Source organism: Peromyscus maniculatus, chromosome 5 (genome assembly GCF_049852395.1).
Source record: "Peromyscus maniculatus bairdii isolate BWxNUB_F1_BW_parent chromosome 5, HU_Pman_BW_mat_3.1, whole genome shotgun sequence".
Classification (NCBI taxonomy): domain Eukaryota; kingdom Metazoa; phylum Chordata; class Mammalia; order Rodentia; family Cricetidae; genus Peromyscus; species Peromyscus maniculatus.
The window spans coordinates 16,634,262-16,659,143 of NC_134856.1; the positions used below are offsets into that span (position 1 = coordinate 16,634,262).

General features: G+C 40.0%; 1 protein-coding gene across 6 annotated transcripts in view; it reads right to left on the reverse strand.

Annotated features, from left to right (window-relative positions):
• Window positions 1-698: 698 nt before the first annotated feature.
• The window catches only part of Cyld (CYLD lysine 63 deubiquitinase), a 53,127-nt gene continuing 28,943 nt past the window's right edge, over window positions 699-24,882 (reverse strand). For 4 of the 6 annotated variants that reach the window (XM_076571733.1, XM_076571737.1, XM_042277342.2 and 1 more), the window contains exons 7-17: window positions 19,184-19,563; window positions 18,228-18,393; window positions 17,041-17,182; window positions 15,480-15,602; window positions 13,407-13,498; window positions 12,264-12,330; window positions 9,820-9,952; window positions 8,848-8,956; window positions 7,967-8,085; window positions 7,449-7,665; window positions 699-5,965 (exon numbers count right to left, since the gene is read on the reverse strand). In XM_076571733.1, the coding sequence (XP_076427848.1) occupies window positions 5,781-5,965; window positions 7,449-7,665; window positions 7,967-8,085; window positions 8,848-8,956; window positions 9,820-9,952; window positions 12,264-12,330; window positions 13,407-13,498; window positions 15,480-15,602; window positions 17,041-17,182; window positions 18,228-18,393; window positions 19,184-19,563 (1,733 nt within the window). In that variant the 3' untranslated portion in view covers window positions 699-5,780. The remainder of the gene's footprint in view (window positions 5,966-7,448; window positions 7,666-7,966; window positions 8,086-8,847; window positions 8,957-9,819; window positions 9,953-12,263; window positions 12,331-13,406; window positions 13,499-15,479; window positions 15,603-17,040; window positions 17,183-18,227; window positions 18,394-19,183; window positions 19,564-24,882) is intronic. The other 2 variants (XM_076571734.1, XM_076571735.1) reach the window with 1 other exon arrangement.

Here is a 24,882-nt window from a genome sequence, read left to right on the forward strand (position 1 = left end):
GGCTAGGTCAGCTTCAACAAAGACTGGTTTTCACTTGATGTTCATATCCACAGATGGGCAGTCCAATCCCTGTCACATCAATATGCCCAAATGCAAGAATGAGATCTATGAAAATGTATCCCAACCTTTGAATTCAGCAAAAGTAGAGCTGCAGAGCTGCCCATGCTGTTATCAGCACGATCGTGTTATCAGCTGTGGGTTTTCTAAACAGAAACCTTGACGTATTACAACAGCAATATAACTCAGATCAGTCTAGCATCCCTTCCTGGATGCACTTAGTGGCTTGGTCTCCAAGGAAGGAGGGTTTTTCATGTATTTTGTTACCTAAAAGAAGCCCAGAGTAAAATTTCAGTCCCTAAGATGTCATGCGATCATTCCCTGGGCATTACAGAGAAGTAGCCATGTCCTTGGCAGCTCGTAGGCCCAGCACACACACCCTGAAATGAACAGCTCTGGCCACATATCTGCAGGTGAGATGGCATCTCAGGAGGAGTAACCTGTGGTTGGAGGCTTAGAGATGGTGGCGATGAACCATATCCAGCACCAGAGTGTGTAGTTGCCAAGCTATGGCGCAGAGCTGAATGATGTTACCCTGAAACACTCTCTAGACACAATGTGTGCCTAGCAGCTTGATGAAGAACCAATTTCCATGTTCCCCCAACCCCAAGACCCTTCCCCTAAAGAAATCAAGGAGAAAGAACCATAAAAACTGTATTTTAATGATACAGAAATAGTACATGGTACATTTCTTTCCACAGCAGCACTTCATTCATCTCTACGTTTAACAAAATTAAGGCTAAATCGGAGCATTCTGAGAGTAAGGGACTGTTTTATGCAATGTTACTCATGTTTTCATAAACAAAAGGATGTTCTTCAGGCAAAAAAAAAAAAAATGTTGAACATGATACCAGAAAAGGAAATGGAATACAAAACGTGTTCCTTTGGGTCAGCCTGATAATAACCATACCCCCCTAGGGAGCGCCAATGGGATTTTATTAAATGAATGCTTCCGGTATGAGGCAACTCTCCAGAGTTAACATCCACAGCACAAGGCTATTTCATAATATGAAACCAAAGACAGTTGTGTCTCCAGTCTAATCCCTTTGGAATAAATAACTAGTGAAAGTCAACAGTATTTAAAAGCACAAGAGAACTGTGCGGAGGCCCGTGGTGCCTGGAAGGATCATCCCTGCATCAACAGCCCTTCTCCCTCAAGTCTGTTAGGAAGAAAATGCGAACTAAAATGTGATGAGACAGAACCACAGCTGCCAGGACAGAGGTCAGGACCCCGTGGCACTCGGGAGCACAGCACTGCCATTTAAGGCCAGCAGCAAGGGTTTACCCCATCCCCCACTGTCCACTACTCCTGGCCAGCTCCGCTGCTCAGCCTCTCACCACATCTGGACTCAGAAACCCTACAGGCTTCAGAATAAGACAAAGCATAGCCCCGCCCCCCACCTCCAGCCAGTTCCACACCCAACAAGACAACCAACAAAAGCTCCCATGGGGGCTTAATTCCCTGACAAGAAGCCACGCTCTGACATCTTTGATGAGAGGGCCAATGCCCAGAGCCACAGAAGCTTGCCGTCAGGCCAGCCCTGGCCTCTGCTGTGCCGGGCAGCTCACTGCCTCCTCCAACCCTTTTTGTTCCTAGTTTCCACCTAACATCCTCTTCTCCACCCACCCCGGCTACATTCGGAACTAACCAATTATTTCACTGATGAAGAATTGGGGCTGGGGCTGGAATCACCAAACCCAAGGAGGCAGTCTTGTTTTCAACCACAAGTCTCCTCAGGAGCTACCTACTCTAAGAGGGCACGCTATGACATGTTGTTATCCAGTGTGTGTGTGGGGGGGGGCGTGCAGGCAAAATCTTCCCATGAATTTAAATGTTTACATTATTAAGCAGTAGAGAGAAATAAATTCAGTGATTTTTCCCTTCAACATGAGAGTTTTGTCTATTTCTTTGGCTCCCAGAGCCTCTATTTCTATAGAAATAGGGTGGAAGGAAATATCCAAGTAAGTACCATCAAATATCCTCTAAGACTTACATATATTCCAAAGACTGTTAATCGCTATAGGAATAGAGGGCTGAGGGACACATACCAAATGCACTTATTATATAAGTTCACATGTAAACACAGATAAACAGTCATTACCCACTTCTGCACACTTACATAAAATAACTGCTACAGACAATAGCATTGTTTGACCCCATAGTCACAGAAAGAGAAAGGGTCTTTGAAGCCTTCCAACCTTGTGATTCCATACACACTGGACACTGGGTTCTGTTGCTGAACCTCTGAGCTCAAATTTCCTACCTCCACCAGGAAATCAGATCTAGGCATGGTCTGGAACCTTGACAGTTTGCCCCGTTTTCCCCTATCCAACTGCACAGTCCAACCCCGTCATCATACAGAGCAAGAACCTACAGCTCAGGAAGTCAAGGTGTCGTCTGGTTACAGAGCAAGTGGTAGAGAAAGGACCCAGGTTTTTTGTTCCTCAGTCCTTTACTTCCCTGCTACACTACATTGTCTCCAAAACTGGTCCCCAGACAGGCCTGTCACCCACACCTAGGCTAAGAGGTCATCAACAGATGCTCTGGTTGAAATTAGGCAGTAAGCTGTATGAGAGCAGAAAGCAAGCCTCATAGGCCCCATGCCATATCCTAGCCACCTAATAAATGTCCAATAAATACTTGTTGGCGCGTGTTCACCAAGGCCAAACACTGTATTTTGTACTCCTGCCTCAGTGTAGGATAATGCACAGATACAAAATTATATAGCTGCTTGCTAAAATCCACCCAGGAGGGCTGCCACTCCTGCATTTATGAAAATGCCACATTCAGACACCCAGAGAGGTGACAAGCTCCACAAGAGTCAATCCTTTGTCCTCCTCTGTGCTCAAGAGGGTGTGTAGGAAAAAGAATGAGCCTGGCCATTTACCTAAGCATTTGGCAAACATATAATAAAAAAAAAAAACCCTAAGTTACTCTGAGGATAAAATGCATAGCAACTACCAAAAGCTGCACTATACAAACACCTATTTCTGTTTTTCAAAGCATTTGCCCCATCTTAGAAAACATTATTTTGGGAATTGAGTTGGACTCTCTATGAAACTGGCAGTGAGAAGCTAGACATTTAGCTTAGGTATTAAAATGTGCCTGGTTCCCTTCCCTCCCCCTCTGCCCATGCCCCTGATTCTCCATACACAGATACAGATTTACTTCAAGGTAGAGAAACATGAATTTTTTTGTTTTGTTTTGTTTTGTTTTTCAAGACAGGGTTTCTCTGTGTAGTTTTGGTGCCTGTCCTGGATCTTGCTCTGTAGACCAGGCTGGCCTCAAACTCACAGAGATCTGTCTGGCTCTGCTGGGATTAAAGGCATGCGCCACCACTACCACCCGGCCGAGAAATATGAATTCTTATATTTTCTATTTGTAGCTATGGATCATAAACCATGTTGTAAGTAAGATGATCCTACTATACTATCATCTTGATAAGGAAAAGGATAATCAAAACATTTTAAAAGGCAATGGGAAAACAGCACAGAAAACCTAAGATTTAAATTAATCAACAGGCACACATCTGCACCACCTAGTGCAGCCCTATCACCCCCGCAGCAAACCAGGCTCTGCTGGAACCAGAAACAAGGAGGGACTATCCAGAGGGACAAGAAAGCATGAAGGAATGCTCCTGCTGGCCTGTGATCCTCAGGCCTCCCCAGCCACTGAAAGCGGGCCCTTCACTGTGTGCCCCCGCTCATTCACTACTGCTAAAGAACATGGTGCTACTTTGAGAAAATCCTGCCACAGATTGCCTGTGGACGTGGTCCTGCTCACTCACAAAATGCCACCCAACTTTGGAGCCACTGTCAAAGAAGCTGTGTGTCCTCTGCTCGGAAAGCCAAGCAGCTAGTCTCTCTTGCCATGGATTTTTGCCTCCATTTCTACAATGAAAACAAACAAAAATGCTTTCCCTCACCCCTTTCACTGTTAAACCAGTCTTGCCTATGTACAGATTCATGATCATTCCTCAGTTAAACCTTTCAAAGCCACACTAACAGCCTCATTCAATACACACTTATTACAGGGTGACTGGACTCTGGGTGGTCAGTCTGCAAGCCTCAGACCCTGGGCTGGCCACTCTTACCAGTCCCAAGGTGATGGAGGCAAGGTTAGACCATAGCTGGAGGTCTTCACTGCCATCTAGTCATGGCCTCACCACCAAGCCTAGGCACTCAGATATACAAAAGTCTGTGCAGAATTTATGTTCTTTTCTATTGCAAAAGTACAAAGATTACAAGATGGAAGAACTTTTGTGCCTTATGATTTATAAAGCTAATACACACTAGCAAAATGGAATAATAAAACCAAGGAGCAAAGTGCCTTTAAAAATAACAGCAAGATTTATAAAGACTCTCTTTTGACATTAAATATTTTATAAAGCCATATGCTACACATACAACACCTTCTCTGTCTTTCTGTAAGGTTGAAATATTATTCCAGAGAGACAGCAATACCACAAAACAACACTCAGACAACAAACACCCCTCAGTGCCGGCTTGTATACTTGGTAGTTCTAGTGTAGAGCATCCACCGTGGTCTATGCACACACTACACGCAGTCCTAAGACGACATCCGTGTTCTACTTCTTCAGTCAGGAGGAGGAAGCTGTCACTAACATTCCAGTTACACAATGATATCACTGCCATTATTTCAAGTCAAACAAAAGTGACATCAGTGAGTATAAGGCTCTCTGATCAAATCAAATCACAGTCTTATTTAAATTAAGAGAGGTTCACTTAAATTAAAAATAAAATAATTTATTTGCAATGAGAATTTTAAATATCTAATACATCTTTTCAGAAAAATGTTAGTAATGTCTCTAAGCCAACTTTATTTTCTCTGGACCGTGTACCTATATAAGAATATATTATCCAGAGAAACCCTGTCTCAGAAAAAAAAAGAATATATTATCTACTTACCACTCCAGTCACTTCATAAATCACTGTGCCTTGTTCTATAAATACTTAAGAGCTCCTACAGAAAACCTGTTAGGTAAAGGTTGTTACCATGACTGAGATGCTCCAATTGCTATGTACCCTAATCCTCCAAGATGACATCAAAAATGGACATTTTATAACAAAGTCACTCATTTATCTCAAAACCAGAACAAATAGAAAATAACAGCATGAAAGGAATGTCAGCATGTTCTAACCACTGCTGCAGGAACACAGAAACTCAGCAAAACACAGACATGCAGGAAATCAGCACTAAGTAGGAAAAATTAACAATTAAACTCAGCACACCTTCAATAACTGGAGTAAAGGGAGACTCTTAATAAAGCCGTATTACTTCTTCCTCAAGGCAATCAATAGCTACAAAAGAAAAATGATTTCATATCCTTGGTCCATAAGAAGAAATATTTATTTACATCCTCAATGGACTAAAAGATGTTTCAGATGTCACAATTAAAATTGTATGCTTCCAAAAATATCATATCATCAATGCAGTTAACTTAAAGTTTCAGGTATTAATAACTTCATTTAGACTTCTTAAAAAACCAACACAAACATACTTCCTAGAGTGCAAAATGCTTCTTATTAAATACTTCAAGAACACAAAAGCAATTCGTTTGGAAACACAGGAATCCTTTGCTGAAGGGCCATCATCACAAAAGACACCCATTGCCGGCAATGGGCACCGGACAGAACCGCCAGCTAGAGGAAAACACAGCGCTAAGCTTTGTGCTCGGTCTCTGCCCATTTCAGATGACCTGTTATTTGTACAAGCTCATGGTTGGACTCTGGTACATGCACATGTACGCATCACAAAGAAGTCTGCGTGCACAGCCTTGAATCCTTCTGGAATCCAAAGAGTGCAGGTCCTCCAGAGACATCTTCAAGTACTCTCCCACTTCCGGGCAGGGTGTCACTTGTGGAATGTTGAAGCCATTCTGACCACCTAGGAAGAAAAAAGCTCTCTTTAGGACAGCAAACTTCAAAGTCCTCTGGGCACCCTGTCCCCCTATAACAATTTTACTATCCTAGAATTTAGTGAAGACTGAATCCCAAAATCAGGGGAGAAAAAAACACCTTTGACTTTCAGTTTCTTCTTTTTGGCTTCTGAGAGGGTTCAGCAGCCAAAAGTGAGTAAAATTGGTAAAAGGACATATTTTTAGGAAAAGCTGCAGCCCTGATTTGCAGGCTGCTACCCACGTAGGCACACACAGTCTTGGCCCCTCATACTTTTATATCCCTCCCAGATACTAGCAGCCTTACATTCTTTTCCACAAGAATATCCAATTTTGAGCAAATTTAGTAATTGCACACTACTGTTTCCCTAAGTTTTAAGAACATACTTGCATACCTCTAGCACGGTTTGTTTATATACTGATCATCAGAATAGGCATGTGCTCTGACGATCGCATTTGCTCTCCCAAGTGCTTTCCCAAATGTCATGCTGCTAATGTTCACTGGGTGAAGCACATGCAAGGAGGGGTGGGCTGTACCCTCAGGCATCTGAGAGATGAGGAGAGATGGAGAACTGCTGGTCTACAGTTTGGGCCTCTGGTTATTAGAGAGCCACACCAGAAGACCTGGGGGACTAGGGCTTAGGAGAATAGCTGTAGAGAAAATGGGGCATTCAGGGGTACTGTGACCAAAACCCCTCAAGGTCCTGGCACTCAAGTGTGTACTAAGTAATAACTAAGCTTCCTGGGTACTAACAGCTCACTGGGTAAAGGTTTCTTCCTGAAATGAAATGCATGAGATCAGGAAGACTGAGTTAAATACAAACGATGCAACCTTCACCACCTTCAACTTTAGCTGAGACAACAGAAAAACAGGCATGATTTCCATGACCAAGTATTCCCACAGAGCTTAGCATTTATGTCCTCAATAAATGCCTACTACATTAACAGCTTAGATGCAAGATTGTAAAACATCGGTAGCGAACTTCTGCCCTCCGGGGTTCTCCCATTGTGCTGTAAGCCTGTATTTAAGACCTCCTCCCTCCTTCAATAAAAGGCATTCGGCATTTAAAAAAAAAAAGAAAAGAAAAAGAAAACAGAAAAAAAATAAAAAATAAATGCCTACTATACTGTATACAAAAAGGAAAGAAGTAGAATTTTAAGATTTTTTTTTTAAGGTGGGACAGCCTGAAACAGGTTCTCACTGTGTAACACAAACTGGCCTCTAATTCACAATCCTCCACTTCCCAAGTCTGGGGTGATGGACTGGACTCTTTAACAAAACCTGTCTAAGGGCCAAGACATCACAATATTATTGTTTCTTAGTTTGAATAGCAGAATTACTAATACTCTTTGAAGATTAAAATCTGGAACACTATGATATCCTTCAAAGAAGTCTCTCACAAAATACCCTATTACTACAAACAAGTACTCTCACTAGGAAGCACCTCACCCCAAAAGAAAAGTTTTAAATACCATCTCTATCAGCCATGCTGTCAAAGAAGAGCCAGGCAGAGTCATCCTTCCCATACTTCACAAAAGCAACATAGTGGCTCGTTTCTATGCAGAGAACAGCAAATAACTCCATCTTCTGACAGGGGATGCAGCCATGTCTCCAGTCCCAGTCAGGTAAGTCTTTGGGAAGTGATACTGGGTGATATGTATGATTCAACCTCCTGGGATGGAGGTGAACCTAAAATAGACCATGAAGAAAATACCACACATTAGCTAACGCTATGTTTCAAGGGGCAGACTCTAATCCTTTCACTGACCATCACATCTCTTAAAAACAGTCAAGTACTTCACACACATATACACATACACACACACACACACACACACACACACACACCAGCAAAAGAGTCATGAGCAATAATATTTATTGTGAATGTTTAAAGTGCACTTTGACTCTGAAAGGCTTTCAAACCCTGCAGTGTTCTGGACCATCAGTAGCTGATTGCTGCAGGGCGGATCCACCAGTGAGTTCGGATTACCTGAGTGCTGCAGGTCTTACAGAACTGCTTGATCTTCCCTGCTGAGATGTCAGGGTCATCATAGCACTCTCTACACTCATACATTGCAAGTCCTCCACAGATGCGGCACTGCCTGGGAGCTATCGTATGCAGAGAGGGAAGGAAGAAGACTTTTAAAAATATATTCTGTCACTAAAAATAAAAGCTATACTTTGAAAACAAGAATGCAGTAGAGGTGCCGGGGAGAAGGACCTGCCCTCTCTGACCCTCTTTCATTTGGATTTTCTTCTATTCAATATTTTTAAGAACATTTTTTTTTTCAAATAACTGTTTTATTAACCTATTCTAGAATTGTTCCTCTGGTCATGAAATGTCCAAAGAGACCAACAAAGTATAAAGAAGACTGATAGCAATATGATCGTAAATAAGACAGTAAGTGACAATCATTGCCATTATGAACTTTCTCTAACAGTTTCATGTCTGAATATTTATGTAACTGTGTGTGCCCAGGTACACATGTATCTCAAGCATCTCTCATCTAGCCTCTCAATGCTTTCCCTTCCACTAACTACCACACACATTGCTTTGACATGTGTTGTCCTCAAACCTGTGGGTTTTAATGGTAGTACGTGTATTGTTTGGATATATAATCCAATTAACCACTTCACTCTTATTAACATTTACTTGTCTCTAATTTATTGTCAGATAAGTAATTTTGCATTTAAAGTATTTATTTTTACCTCTACTTTTTTTCAGAATAAATTCTCAGCACTCAAATTATTGGCTTAATATGCCAAGCTCTTCAGATACTGAATTACCTACCAAAAGTACTATAACTAATGAAAAGCCCAGGCCAACTATTTCTAAATAAAACCTAAACAAACAAAGGACTGCATACTTACTGTCTTCAAGCAAATCTGTTATATTTAATTCCAGAGAAGGAAAAATTTTTTTAAATAGCTTGAAGTCTTTTCCAAACCGAGGCATCTGGATAATCAAGCATGATGGTGCCTTAAAAAAAAAAAAAAAAAAAAAAAAGACAAATAGTTTTAGAAATCAAAGTCCTAAGTAGCTGGGTACTCAGCTAAATGTAGTGCTTACCTAGCATGTCCATAGCCTTGAGTCCTATCCCCTGTAACTCATGGAGGAAACTTGTAAAAAACAAAAACGTTTCCCTATGAATTTGAAACAGTCATGGCTGTCAAACCCAGCAGTGCTTTTACCAGTGTTGTGCCCATGAAACAGAGCCCACTTGTGAACGTGCAATATGAAGGCAGAGCAGCAGCAAGCTACAGAATTTCCAGACTTGATGCTACCTATACATCAGCAAAGAAGTAAGTAAAATACCACCTCAGAGACGAACATGATAAAAACAGACCACAGCATGCACTGCAGAAATTATACATTCAGACAGTAAAAGAAACTTTTCTATCACATTCAGTAGCAAACCTATACAGAAAAATTTACCGGCATTTTATCTCTTAACAAAGGGAGAAAAGTAACATTACCTTTGACATGTTTAAATAATATGTGTGGGTAAAATGACAACTAAAAACATAAACATGTATATGTATGTATATCTTTGGTATTAGGCTACTTTAAAGTTAAAAATTAGCTTTTTTTCTTTTGGAACCCAAATCCAAAACATTCCAACTTAAGCTAAGGGGCTTTCTTAAAAAAGAACAAAGTTGGAACATCATGTTTTTTTTTTTAATGTAGTTTCTTCAAACTATTCTTGCTTAAAGCAAAGTGAGAGCTGGGTGTGGTTCAGCGGGGCAACCCTTGGGTAGTGTGTACAAAGTCCTGGATTTAATCCCCAGAACTGATAAGAAACAAAATAAAGTAACAATAAAAACCCACTTAGAATCACTAACCTCGGCAAATTTCAGGTTGCTGTTGATAAAAGACCATTCTAGTAACTGCTGAATTGTAGGAACTCCAACTTTCTCATTTTTTTCCATAAAAATTTGATAGAAGTTACAGTCTTGAACTTTTTGACCTGCTGATCTAGGAGCATGAAGAAAGAAATGCAATAAGCTATCTATTAAATGCCTGACTCAGTATATGAAGCCATTTGACAGGACCTGAGAATACGATACCAGAATGCTGATGTGCAGTCTTGGATTGTCCAAATGCCAGGTGAAAGGCAATGATTTGGATGAGATAATTAAATGCACTTATGCAGAAGACCTCGTAAATTATTTCTTCTGCCTTATGTATAAATTATTCAAAAGTTCTCTTTGCCATCACAAGAAAAATGTAAAATAATATCCCAGTCAAGAAACACTATATGAACAATAATCAATTTGATTTCTCCCTCCAAATCTAGAAAGTAGCCACTGCTTTTTAAAAAAAATTATTTTTATTTTATGTACATTGGTGCTTTGCCATGGGTGTCAGGTCCCCTGGAACTGGAGTTACAGACTGTTGTGAGGACTGCTTTTAAAGACTAGAACAAATGCTTAACTGCCTCAATGACAGACTCTTAGACCTAGAGCAAACTTTCTTATTCCCTAGATGTAGGGAAGGATAATTTCCTATCGATGTGAAGCCCAGGGACCCTAACAACTGTCCTCTAGCCTTTCAGTCACCAGGTGCTCTTTAGATGGTCACCCACTGACTTGACAAATACAGGGAAACCATCTACAAACACCCACCACAGGGAAACACGTGTCCAACATCTCCCTTCCCAGCTTACTAGTAATCCTTAAAACTAATTCTACTAAGAAGATTGTTTTTAATCTTTCAGTTTACTACTTATCTTTTTTTTTTAGCAGTGTCTGGGTTTAGAATCACCTTGTTTAAATGTATATCTAGATTTCAAGAGTTTTAGAGAAAAATATCAGCAAAACCTCTATAATTCAGAGAGCACCCTATAGTGATCTTCAGCTTCCCTAAGCAAACTATGTCCTGAATTTACAAAACTTAAAATCTGGTAACAAGCTAGAGCACTCTTGAGAACTCAAAGCTAATAAGAACAGATTAAAATCCAAGAAACCAGCAGTTATTCTAGAATAACTTTTTTTTTCTTTTTTTCTTTTCTTTTTTTTTTTTGTTTTTGGTTTGAGACAGGGTTTCTCTTTATAGCTTTGGTGCCTTTCCTGGAACTCACTCTGTAGCCCAGCCTGACCTTGAACTCACAGAGAGTTGCCTGCCTCTGCCTCCTGAGTGTTGGGATTAAAGGAGTGTGCCACCACTGCCCGGCTAGAATAACATTGGTTGTTGATAACTACAAAAGCTAAAAAGTTATAGAAGAAACTCTTTCAATATGTACTCCTCACAGTGGGGGCAGGGGCTGTCTCTGACTCTTTGCTGGCTTTTGGGACCCAATCCCTCTTACTGGGTTGCCTTGTCCAGCCTTAATATGCGGGAGGTGCCTAGTCTTCATATGCAACTTGATACACCATGTTTGTTTGATATCTGTGGGAGGCCTGTTCTTTTCTGAGTTTTTGTGAGTTTGAGGCCAGCCTGGTTTACAGAGCGAGATCCAGGACAGGAACTAAAACTACACAGAGAAACCCTGTCTTGAAATCCCCCTCCTAAAAAAATTTTTTTTAAATTGATTGCTTCTTCTTTTTCTTTCCTAAAACATAAAATATTCTCTTTTCTATATGCTTAAAGGAATACAAAAATGTTGCTGGTTTTCCCATGATTACTTTTTACATGGTTAGATTATAAATTCTTTTGTGAATTCTTTGTAGACAATTTTAGGATTTTTCTAGGCATATATAAAACAATTACCAACTCTGACTTGCTAATAAGTATGTACACCCAATGCTTATTCACCATGTCAAAGAGTACCAAACTTGAACTGTGGTACTTTCCTTGCTCCCACAAATCAATTTAACATGGGTTCAAACTGCGCTGCTTAGACACAGAGGTAAAGAACTCACCAGTGTTGGCTATTGAGGAAGTGGACAGCACACTCCTAAGGTGCTCACCAGAGAAGCCAAGACTGAAATTGAGAGGGTCCACCAGATTGTGACCACTCAAATGCCTGGGAAGCTCAGACATTCAGAATCTCACTAAGAACCATATCACAGTAAATTAGGGTATTCTTTCAACACAGGGAGAAGGAAGAGATTAAGTTACTAAACTGAGAACTAAAGAGCTAATTTAAGGCTAACTTAGCTCTGTAAGTGATGGGAAGCCAAAAACAATGTTCCCACATTTTTGTTGTTGTTTTTTTTTAACTCAGTTAGAATAAGATTCTTTTTAAACACCGATGAAGTATCAGTAAAGACTTCATTCCTACTGAGCATGGCAGTGGGAAAGAAGGTCTATTTCCCTAATGTTCCCAGACAGCTTGAGAGTTTACCTGATTTTTAACAATGGTTCAACCCTTAAAATATCATGAAACAGGATATTTAGAAATTCTTCAGGATCTAGGAGAAAACAAACAAAAAAATTAAGTAAACCACAGGGAAAGTTTAAAAACCATTCTACTCTTTATGACAGACACATTTCTACAAGAAATTAGTTTCATTCATTCAGTATTATTTCAATTAAAAGTTTAGTTTTTTTCAAGTTTTCCTGACAAGAGAAAACTTATTTAAAGGTTATAATAAAACATTACTTTTTCATTTTGTTGTCATGTTGCCCCGTTTAATAGAATATACTCATCCACACACAATGAAATCAATTTTATGTCTTTTGGGGGGTTTCAGTAAAATAATACCTGATATATGCTCTATTTTTCCTTCTATTTAAGTAATAGCCACGTGTATAGATATCACAGCTAGTTATAATATACTGTTAACAAACTCAAAAGTCAGAAGTTGAATCTGAGCAAATTCTTCAGTTGTGAGTAGACAGAAGTGCTGGCCAGCTGTTCCACAGCCCCTTTCAACAGGAGCACAGTGGGAAACTGAGTGCTCAGGACACCACTCGCCACAGGAAGAGAAGCAACTCCAAATACCACTGCAGGTGACAAGGAAAGCCCTTTACTTAGCCATCTGCTATAGAACCAGCCAGCCTTTTTTCTGTTTTGTTTGTTTCTGTTTTTGTTTTTTCAAGACAGGGTTTCTCTGTATAGTTTTGGAGTCTGTCCTGAATCTCACTCTGTAGACCAGGATGGCCTCAAACTCACAGAGATCTGCCTGGCTCTGCCTCCCGAGTGCGGGGGATTCAAGTCGTGCACCACCACTGCCCGGCAGCCAGTCAGCCTCTTAAAGAGTTGTTTCACCAGCACATCCACTTTAGAAGAATCACCAAATCAGGAGAAATATGCATATCACATAGAAAAGAAATTTTTCATTCATTTTTGCAGTGCTGGGAATAAAACCCAAGGCCTCTTGCACACTCTACCACTGAGCTATATCTCTAGCCCTCTCAAATAATTCTAACTTAAAATTAACCCTCTAAACTAAACAGGTATATTTCAGGAAATAATTTAGCATATTGTTAAATAACATACTTTCAAGTTATTTTCAATGTATGTATTATAAATTAAAAGGGTTACCTTTTTCTTCAGAGGTAAATCCTGATGCAGCCTCAACTTTTTCAAGTATTTTCCTCAGTTTCATAATTTTTGTGGCACACACATATCCATATCTACGTTGATAAAAATGAATTAATTGACACTAGCACAGTGAGTTATATGACACATCTTAATAATCAAATACTTCTCATACAATTATAACATGTTAAGCCAACAACAGATACGGCATTTATTTTTAAGAATATAATTGTAGGCTTCTTACAGAACTTTGAAAAGTCAAAGTCTGAGAACCAGAATTGTTCCCAGATCCTATTAAACACCTCAAAAATAACTACCATGTACCAATACAATTCTGAACTTTTTGTCTGTTTGTTTCGAGACAGGGTTTCTCTGTGTAGATTTGGTGCCTGTCCTGGATCTTGCTCTGTAGACCAGAGATCTTGCTCCATAGCCTCAAACTCACAGAGATTCACCTGGCTCTGCCTCCCGAGTGCTGGGATTAAAGGCATGTGCCACAACCGCCTGGTCAATTCTGAACTTTTTAAAAAGACTTGGTGAATGATTTTTAAATGGCATTTGCTTATTATATTAAAATATTTATTTTACAAAACAAGATGTGCAAATTTTAGGAAGTCCTTTTAGTATGCAGGATAAGAGACATGGAAAAGGGAATTGATGATACTAAAAATCTATACAGTCTTACCCAGTCAACATAATTACGACATTCTCTTGACTACAGGAGACTATGAGCTTAAAAGAGCAAGTCAGAGCCAGCTAATCACACCATGTACCTGCTTTTTAGAGTGACTATTCACTCACTTGTTAGCTCTTTGCAATCAGCATACACTAAACACCTACCACTTATGTAATGATATATGTAGGGTACCAGGAATACAAAGGGAGAAGATTAAAAAAACAAAACAACAACAAAAACAAACAAAACAGGGTTTCTGCCTGTGGGAAGCTTCCAATAGAGAAAGCAAAACCTCTGTCCAAACAACAGATACAAAGTTTGCAGACACAAGAAATATATATCTCAAATCTTTGGGCTCAACTGATCTTGCCTTAGCCTCTTAAGCTATCAAGTGCTGGAATTACAGGTGTACACCATGACTGGCAAGATGCATCTTGGTTTCATAGGCCATCCGGAACTCTTTCTTGCTGTAGACTGGGTAACAAAGTATGATAACTATGATTCTGGACTGGTTGGGCAATAGCATGCAAAGAACACTTACCGATAGACTTACAGTGTTCTAAAAAGAAGGCAGGCTGTGATAGCATGCCTTGTAGTTAAGATTTGACCTGTACTAGTGTCATTTACATAGGGAAAGAAAATCTTGAAGTTTAAAATTTCTATAAGACAAATTAACTAATGTGAAAATCAAAGCACGTAATTAAAGGATAAGGTATTTGATTACAAAATTAAAGAAAAAAGTATCTAGAGAAATTTGTTCTCTTTTAATTTACTTTCTTAGTTATATGACATAACTTTATTTCCATATTTTGTTCTTTCTTAAATATATTAATTTTTATTTTCATTGTTAAGAAAAGTATATCACAAAATTTCAATTGATCATAACTGGACTTAAAATTGTATAGTTGTTTTCTATGTTCCTATCTGTTTCATGATCATTGGCTAATCTAACTCTTCATCGTGTAAATGTCTTGTGATGTTATCACACATCAGCACTATGTATCAAAGTCTTCCTTCCCACATGATCTTCTGTAGTATTTACAACTCACCTTAGTAGAGGAGTAGAGGGAGACCTAAATACAATCTTTTAAACAAACAACACCATATTACTTTAATACACCTCATCGGTTTCTAGTGCAGAGTGTTATTACTAACTTGTAATGCATGATACTAAATGGTTCACATCATTTTACAGAAGGCACTAAGTTCTATACACTGTCCAGACTTAAGAAAGAAATAAACAGAAGAAGAGTAAAGGTTTTAAAAAGTTGGTATTTCATGAGAACTAATTTCTGTTCTTTCTTTCTTTACTATATGGGCACAGAGCATAAATTAATTACTATACAAGAAAACAGCAAACAGAACACCAACTAAAAACAAAACACATGTCTTCTACTTACATTCTCAGAGGATTAACTATCTCTGTCCTTAGTAGCTCTTGAGTCTCACTATAATACTCTACATCATTCTTTTCTTTGGGTCTAAGTAACACAGTGTCCAGGGCAGAACTAAAAGCAAATAAGCTGCAAAATAAAAAGAACATTTTCCCTCATGTTATAAACACAATAATATTTGAGAAAGATTCTTAAAGGAGTCAGAAAGGAAAAAGAACAGTGCAGGGAACCACTGGCATAAGAACCCATCAGACAGCACAGGCTGTGTTCAGTCGTTTAGCCCAGAGACCCTGAAGGTCCAGACCAGAAACACCAAGACTACACCACACACGTGAAGGATAAAAACATGCCAGGGAATAGTATGAAAGAAACTTGTTTGCATAAGCCAAGAGAGGCCTGGAAGTCAGTCACACAGAGACAACATGGGTAGAAAGTTGGAGATCACTAGTCAGGGCAAATCCACATAAACACATAAGATATGTGTTTCCTTAAAATAACTTGTGAGTGACAAGCAACAGAAAATTGCTAGGATCAAAGAAAATAAAATTTGACTAAAATAAATTTTTATCAGGAAATCTAAGGAATATTGTAGTAATGTTATAAGGTCTGTTTGTTTAATCAAAAGTATTCCACCAACAGAAAACCCACCACCTTTATTCTGTTCTCTACTTTTAAAATTCTACCATCCATGCTAACTTCCTGCCTCTTGGGGTAGAGAGCTAGCAGAGCCACTTAGTTTAACTGGCAGTGCACAGTTCTTAAGGCTCTCTATTCTTGGTTCAAGCTTCAGAGCCTAATGACCCTTGTCATATTAACTTGCTCCACTTTAAGAAAAACTACACAAAGGAGGGGAACAGTGATCCCATAGAAAATGATTTTGAATATAAAGAATTTTTATGATCCTCTCTATATACTAAAACATGCAGCACACAATGCCATAGCTGACTGCAGGTTCCTTGGCATACAGGCAATCATACTACACTGGAGGCAGATGTCCTTAGAGTATCTGTTCACAGGGACCACTGCTCCTACTCATTATTCACTGCAGTGTTTTATATTAGTGCTGTGGATCTAGGATTAGGATATGAAATTCTTTAGCTACCAAGGACCAAATCTGGTGATCTTTCCCTAACTCTGTTAGTTTCTCTACTCAAAGGCACCTGGCACCTCCTTTTACATACACACACCTACCTGTCTCCCCTCTCCCCCAACCCAGCACCATCTATACACACACACACACACACACACACACACACACACACACACACATACACACACCTATCTATCCCCTCCCTGCCACAGCACTATCTACACACACACACACACCTACCTATCCCCTCCCTGCCACAGCACTATCTACACGCACACACACACACACACACCTACCTGTCCCCCCCCCCACAGCACTATACACACACACACACACACACACACACACACACACACACACACCCCTACCTGTCTCCCTCCCACACACAACACCATCTACATACATACACATACCTACATGTCTCCTACCTCCCCGACACAGTACTATCTACACCTACTGCAGAAAACAGGAACTCACCAGAATAAAGTTGAGTCTAAGTAACAAGAATTGTAATGGCCCTGGATGCCTTTTTTCTTTCCAATCATTATCTCTAAACCTTCCTTTTCCATTCTTGGTGGAGTATTTTCTTCTACTACTTCACTTAAGTAGCCTCCAAATGCTGAAAAGATAAAAAAATGAAAATAATTATTTTAAACCATGATATTATATATTCATATACATGTACATATATGTATCATTTAAAGTATATTTTGGTGTCCTCTGCAATTTTTTTTTTACTTTAGTTAACTGCCATTTATCTAGGCTTATAAAAAGGCTATTATTCACTTTCAACATCACTCCCTTCATACAGAATTTAGAAAACTAAGTCAATTAAGTACCCATCAAATAAATATTTTGTTACTTGTCCAAAATGTTTCATTTTCAAGCATAAAAAGAAAACAAAATTTCCAAAGCACTTTTCTTTTTTTTTTTTTTTTTTTTTTTTTTTTTTTTTTTTTTTTTTTTTTTTTTTTTGGTTTTTCGAGACAGGGTTTCTCTGCGTAGCTTTGCGCCTTTCCTGGAGCTCACTTGGTAGCCCAGGCTGGCCTCGAACTCACAGAGATCCGCCTGGCTCTGCCTCCCGAGTGCTGGGATTAAAGGCGTGCGCCACCACCGCCCGGCTACCAAAGCACTTTTCAACATTTAGAAAAATGTCTTTCATAAAGATGGTTTCTCTATTTTCTCTTGCATGACTCCACTATTGCTAAGAACTGGTAAAGGCCAGCATCAGCAAGCTAGTGACAAGTACTGAGAAGAATAGTCCTCCATCTGTCAAGCTGACTACATTCCCAGAATGTATCAGATTTCTTCATAGGATATCCTGAATGAAGTATTTTAAAAAGATGGCGAGGGGGAAGTAATGCTAAAAGGGCCACATTTCATTTCTACCACCGATACTGCCAAAAATTAAATGTCCATAATCAATAGAAGAGAAGAAAAAGCAAACCACTACTTTTCACTCTTTAGATCCTAAACACTTTTCCTGACTTCAACGTATCTCCTCTTAGGACAACTTTCTTATGTACCAAGTAACAATCTTTACCAACTTAGAAACCTGACATTCATTGGCAAGTGAATCATTTCAACACTGTCACCCTCAGATACTGAAAGGCATCATGAACAGTCATTCCAGATAGGTAAATAAATTAAAAGTATCCAAATACCTAAAGAATTACACCTTTCAATCTGATTAGGAACAGGCTGCAAGGACGCAAACCTAGAGTCGGGTCTGCAGCTCTTCAGTTTCACGAACAGCGCCTTCTTCAGGGCACAGGTGAAGTAGCGCGTGCCCCTGAAAGTTCCATCAGTACAGCCTGCACACTCATCTTCCTGAAAAAGAAAGGCTTTGGTATGTGTTACATGGCACCTCGCAAATAAAGCAGAGAAGAACTATGGAGTTTTCACTTTCTCTGAATTCCTTTTTCAAATCTGTACTGCACAGAAGAGCAAAAGGGACTGACTAACTGGCCCTCAGCTAGTGGTTTAAGAAAACAATTCTTCAGCTCACCGGGAAGTACTTAATGCATTTCCTTTCAAAATAGGCACTTAGAACTTCCCTGTTTACTGACTTGCCCTGAGCCATTTCAGAAGTATTAAAATCAAGGGGCAGGAGTAGGTAAATTATCTAGTTCCTCAACAGCAAGAAAACAATTGAAAAAAATTGAAAACCATATTTAGGTAATAGCTGTTTATTCAAGTTCCCCCTCCTGCTTATGAAATATCACACAATATGCTTTTCTGATATTCAAAGATAAACCTTCCCCTCTCCCAAAGACCTCCAAATATGACTGCCACGGGAGGAGGCTAAGGAATGCAGAGAAAGCTGGTGACAGAATGCTTTCTTTGCTGCCTCTGTTTGTACATGGAGGCTAAATAGTGCAGCCTCAACATCAGTCTATTCCTTGATCACAGACACACATGAGGAATAAGGGGGCCAGAAGCCTGAGGAATGCAAAGGGTAAAGCCAAGCAACACTGTAGAAAATGTTTCCTCTACTACTGGCTTTTTTTTTCTCTTTTTTTGACAAATAAAATGATTTCCCAAAAATTATCTAATAGGGGGAAAACCTAGACAAAACCTCATGAAAAAAAGTTGTAGATTTTAGATCAAAATAAATTACCAGTTCCAGTCCAGCTAGCACGTCACTCAGCCCTGGAGGCTGGCCAATCCAACGGATAACCCCATAGAACGGGGGGTTCTCTTTCACTTCAGCTAGCGAGCCCACCTCCAGACCGTGTGCATTACCAGAAGAGATGGGCAAGGGTGGGCTCTCCTGGACAGGTGTGCTGTTCAGCTCCCCCATCACAGACTGTACTGACAATGACAGTGGGCTGTGAGCAATGCTGCCATTGGTATTGGGCATCTTTGTCAGGCTGAAGGGTAAAGAGTGAAATCTGTTCTCGCTGGATAAGGAGTTCATGGAAGGAGGTTGCGGTGGAGATGATGAATGTCCAAAGTCTGGAGACAGCTCTGTAAGTGACTTTGCAGGGTCTTCTGCAACTATGAAAAATTGTCCTTAATTAGAAAAAGTTGTTCAAGAACACTAAATATGCCTGCGTCTCTAAAAATAATCCAAAGCTCTAGTCTAACTGACCACATGACCCCTCTGCAAGTCTGTTCACAACACTGTAAACACAATGGCTCTGAATAATGTTCTTGTTTCTCTTCTTTACCTCCAAACGTTTGTCTCAGTAATCTGGCACCCAATTGCTCATCTATGCCTGCTCAGTATCACATATGTTATATTCTTTGTCCATAATATGATTAAGTTAGAAATTAATATGAACATATATAAAAAGTTAAGTAACAATTCTAAATAACTCATGGATCAAAGAAAAAATAAGTTTTAAAAATAAAGAAAAAAGACACCGGGTGTGGTGGCATACACCTTTAATCCCAGTACTGGGGAGGCAGAGGCAGCCTGTGAGTTCAAGGCCAGCCTGGTCTACAGACTGAGTTCCAGGATAGGCTCCAAAGCTACACAGGGAAACCCTGTCTTGAAAAACCATAAAGGGAGGGGAGGGGAGGGGAGGGGAGGGGAGAGGAGGGGAGGGGAAGGGAGGGGAGGGGAGGGGAAAGGGAGGGGAGGGGAGGGGAGGGGAGGGGAAGGGAGGGGAAGGGAGGGGAGGGGAGGGGAGGGGAAGGGAGGGGAAGGGAGGGGAGGGGAGGGAAGAAGGAAGGAAGAGAGAGAGAGAGAGAGAGAGAGAGAGAGAGAGAGAGAGAGAGAGAGAGAGGGAAAGAAAAGAAAGAAAGAAAGAAAGAAAGAAAGAAAGAAAGAAAGAAAGAAAGAAAGAAAGAAAGAAAGAAAGAAAGAAAGAAAGAAGAAAGAGAAGGAAAAGAGAGAGAAAAGAAATCAAAGAATAAAGAACATTTGTGGAATACAGGTAAGTAATGTTTTTAAAAGAAAATTACTGACAGCTTATTTTAGAAAAAAATAAAAAGCTAGGTATTAATTAACTCACATATAACTTGGTATATCAGAAAGACAAAACAAAAAGAGAACAAAGATTAATGAAAGAGGGGAAAAAAAGAATTAAAAAGCTTAAGTCAAAATAAAACCAAGAAATAACTCAAGAAAACAAACTTCCAGTAAAGAAAACAGCCAAAAGTTATGACTAATGCAGCTGGCAGGCAGACACTGCTTCTCAGCGGAAAGAATAACCTTTTTAATAGTGTTGAGGTAATCAATAAGACATATGTTTAAAAACATTAGGGGCTGGAGAGATGGCTCAGCAGTTGAGAGAGCTGACAGGTCTTTCAGACACCTGTGTTTGGTTCCTAGCACTCAAATGGCAGCTCACAATTGCCTGTCACTTCAGTTCCAGTGGATCTGATTCCTTCCTCTAGCCTCTGTGGGCTCCTGCATACATGGGGTACACATGAACTCACACAAGTGCAAGCACAAATACACATTAAATTAAAAAAAAATTAATCTGGGACTAGGAATATACTAGGAGCTTTCAGGGCAAGTGTGAGGCCCTAAGTTCAGGTCCTAGCATGGCAAAGCAAAACCAAACAATAACAACAGACCAATAAACCAGAATCTTATTCATACTCTGCAAAAGTCAGATGCAGATAGCATAAAAAAATGTGACTGGCAAATGTGTCTAGAATACAATATAGAACAATGTTCTTTATGACTTCAAGGAAGAGAGTAATTAGATGTAAACCCGTAAGAGGAAATGACAAATAGCATTTGACAAATAGCTGGTTAAAATTAAGAACCTGTTCATGAAAAGGGGCTGGCTGTAGCTGAGAGTGGCCTTGAGCCAAAGGAGATAACTTCAATAAATGGGGTGGGGGATAAAAGATATGAAAAGGTAATTCACAGAAGAAACTCGAATAACCAATAAACCAATGAGAAGATCCTTGCCCTTACTAGTAAACAGGTTAAGTGAATACCCAAACCAACATGAGATGTCATTTCAAAAGCTATGGGTCTTAGATGTACTCTCATCCTTTGTCCAAGAATCTTCTCTTTGTAGTGAGCAGAGGTGAGTGCAGGCTGGTGGATACCTACCACACTTAGAGTACACAACTGCTGCGTATTCGGCCTTAAACAGGACATTTATACACCTCCTTAAGGCTCAAGGAATAGTGCGGAAGAGAGTGGAGAAGAGAATGAAAGAGAGGGGCTGGAGAGATGGCTCGGTGGTTAAGAGCACTCATTGTTCTTCTGAAGGTACTGAGTTCAACTCCCAGTAAACATATGGTAGTTCACAACCATCTGATACCCTCTTCTAGTGTGCAGATGTACATGCAGACAAAGCATCCATATACATTAAAAAATAAATAAATAGCTGGAAGAAAATGATTTTTTTTTTATTTGAAACAGGGTACTATGTAGCTTAGACTATCCTCCAAATTCCTATATAGTCAAGGCTATCCTTGAACTCCTCTACTTCCCAAATGCTGAAATTATAAGCGTGAACCATCATATCCAGTTTTCCATGTAAGTCTTTTAAGACAAATATTATTTCACAAAGTTACTGAACAATACATCAGATTCTAGTATATCAAGAAGTTATGAATATTCTAGTTGTGGTAGTTTGAATGAGAATGGTCCCCACAGGTTCATATATTTGAATGCTTAGTCACCATGGAGTGCAATTGTTTGAGAAGGACAAGGGTTAGGAGGTGTGGCCTTACTGGAAAAGGTGTGTCACTTTGGGTGTCACTGTGGGTGGGCTTTGAGGTTTCAAAAGCCCATACCAGCCCCAGTCTCGTTTTCTCTGTCTGCTGCCTACAGATTAGGATGTAACAGTCTCAGCTACTGTTCCAGTGTCATGACTGTTTCCCACCATGATGATTATGGACTAACCCTCTAAAAGCACAAGTAAGCCCCAGTTAAATGCTTTCTTTTAAAAGCTGCCTTGGTCATGGTGTCTCTTCACAGCATAGAACAGTAACTAAGATACTAGTACAATACGGAATTTGTACTAATAAAAAGAGAGATGAAGTTACAGCATAAATTGGAAGAATCAACACTGTCTAGATTATCTCCATTAGCTCCTTTGTCTTAGGAATCAATCAGCATCTTGGAAAGCATCTGTGAAGCTGCTTGGAATGACAGGGCATGATCACTCTTGTTTACATCATCCTGGATGGTCCCCGTGCACATCCAGAGACCAGCAGTACCTGGAGAGGCCAAAGTACTACTAGGCACTCTCCAGAAGTTAGAGAGCTGAGAGTTGGTAGTATAGACCACTCCTAACCAAAGTAACCCACCAGGAGACAGGCCCACCTAAAGGAATGCCATTTAGACACACGTCCTACTGTGAGCATGGGTGAATTCTTGAGAGAGATGGCCATGCTGCCTATGCTCATAGAACCTACCTCACTCAGTGCAGGAATCAGATGTGGAGAATACCACCCGAGTCACTTTCTGTGTAAGGATATATGTAACCTATGTCATGCAACTGCAGATTTTTACTGTGTGTTTTAGCCTATAACTGAATCGATGTGGTAAGTAGTCATCATAGAGACTTACAATACTACAAATCCATGTCTTCATTTAGTTTACTGAATCTACTGAATACCAAGCACTGTAGAAGCACTAGGAACTTATAGAAAAGACAGGCAAGTAACCAAAACCACTTCAAGGACATTTAACCTACTAACCTAAGAGAGTGGGTGAGCACAGGGGGAAAAAGCTTCAGTTTAAGAGGTGAACAGCAGTCAGCCACAACATTAAACTGGAGGAGCTAGAAGGATTTCCAGGCAATTGATTATATGCACAAAGGGGAAGAAAGTGGGGAGAGACAGACAGACACACATACACACACACAAGGAAGAAACTCAAGCTTCTTGTCCTATCTCAATTGCTTTGCTCCATATACTCAGCTCACCCCAATCAATCCTCTGATGAATTATCCCGTGACAGAAGTGACTGGGGTCAGTCACTTCCAGAGGCTGGATCAGATGAGCTGTACGTGGGCTTCACTTCACATGCCCTCTCAGACAATTCAAGACTGCTGTCTACTTACTCAAAGCACTCTTGACCCAACAGTCTCTTGGTTTTCCCCAAAGCCCCAATGTTACTCTTCCTTAGACTCCATTAACAACCTATCTTCCTCCAATTCCAGCCATTAAGTCCTTCAACATTTTGATCCCTGCCCCCTCTCACTGTTATTCAAAGAACTTGAATCCTCTTGTGTAAAGACAACCTACAAATGTATTTCTCTAGCTCTTACTTCTCTTCCATGCTATAAACCTATACATTCAACTATCTACTTAATGATTCACTTCTGGGAAGCTTTAAGGGACCCTCTAATGAAAGATGTTCAAAATCAAATTCATCACCTACTTCCTGCCACCTAAGTACATGATCCAGAAAACCAAGGGTCACCACTAGTATGTCTTTCTTCTACAACTATTGCATTCAATCTACCTATAACTCTTTTCAGTTCAACTCTCAATATCCCTTTATATCAATTTACTTCTATCTCTTCCCCCAAGTCTTATCTCAGAAATTATAATCAGTTACTGGGTCCTATAACAGCCTTCAGTGGTATCCACTTATTACATTCACTTCAGTCTACTGTCTGCCTATACCAGAATGCCATTTCCAAAAGGCAAACCTTGTTATGGCACTCTTTACTAAAATTTGTTCAGTGGCTCTCCACTTCCTTTCAGAGGGTTATAAATAGGCTGCATATAGTCTGACCCGGTTGGCTGTTCCCTTCATCCTTTGGATCTTTCTAGTCTACTAGGCTCCATTCTTCTCAGAGGTCCTTATATATGCTATTTCCACGGTTTAGCATTTGACATTCCTCTTGTTGCACCGTTTCCCTGGTGTCCTAGTTAGTTTTTTGTCAACCTGACACAAAGCAGAGTCATTTGGGAAGAAGCACCTCAACAGAGACAATTACTCCATCACATTACAGCCTACAGGTAAGCCTGTAGAGCATTTTCTTGATTAATGATTAATGTTGGAGGGCCCAGCCCACTGTGGGCAGTGCCACCCCAGGCAGGTGGTCCTGAGTTGTATAATAAAGCAAATTAACAAGGATTAGGAACAAGCTAATAAGCAGCGTTCCTCTATGGCTTCTGCTTCAGATCCTACCTCCAGGTTCCTGCCTTGAGTTCCGGCCCTGACATACTTCAGTGATGCAATGTCACCTAGAAGCAGGAGATGAAATGAACCCTCTCTTCCACAAGTTGTTTTATAACAACATGAAGAGACCTGACTGCCCTGCGACCTCTCTAGCACCAAGGCCTGTCACTGCACTCATCAGGCCTGCAATGCTACATAGCTGTGTCTGATGACTGTCTATCTTAACAATTCGACTACAACTTCAACCAGGGCAAGGGCTGTAT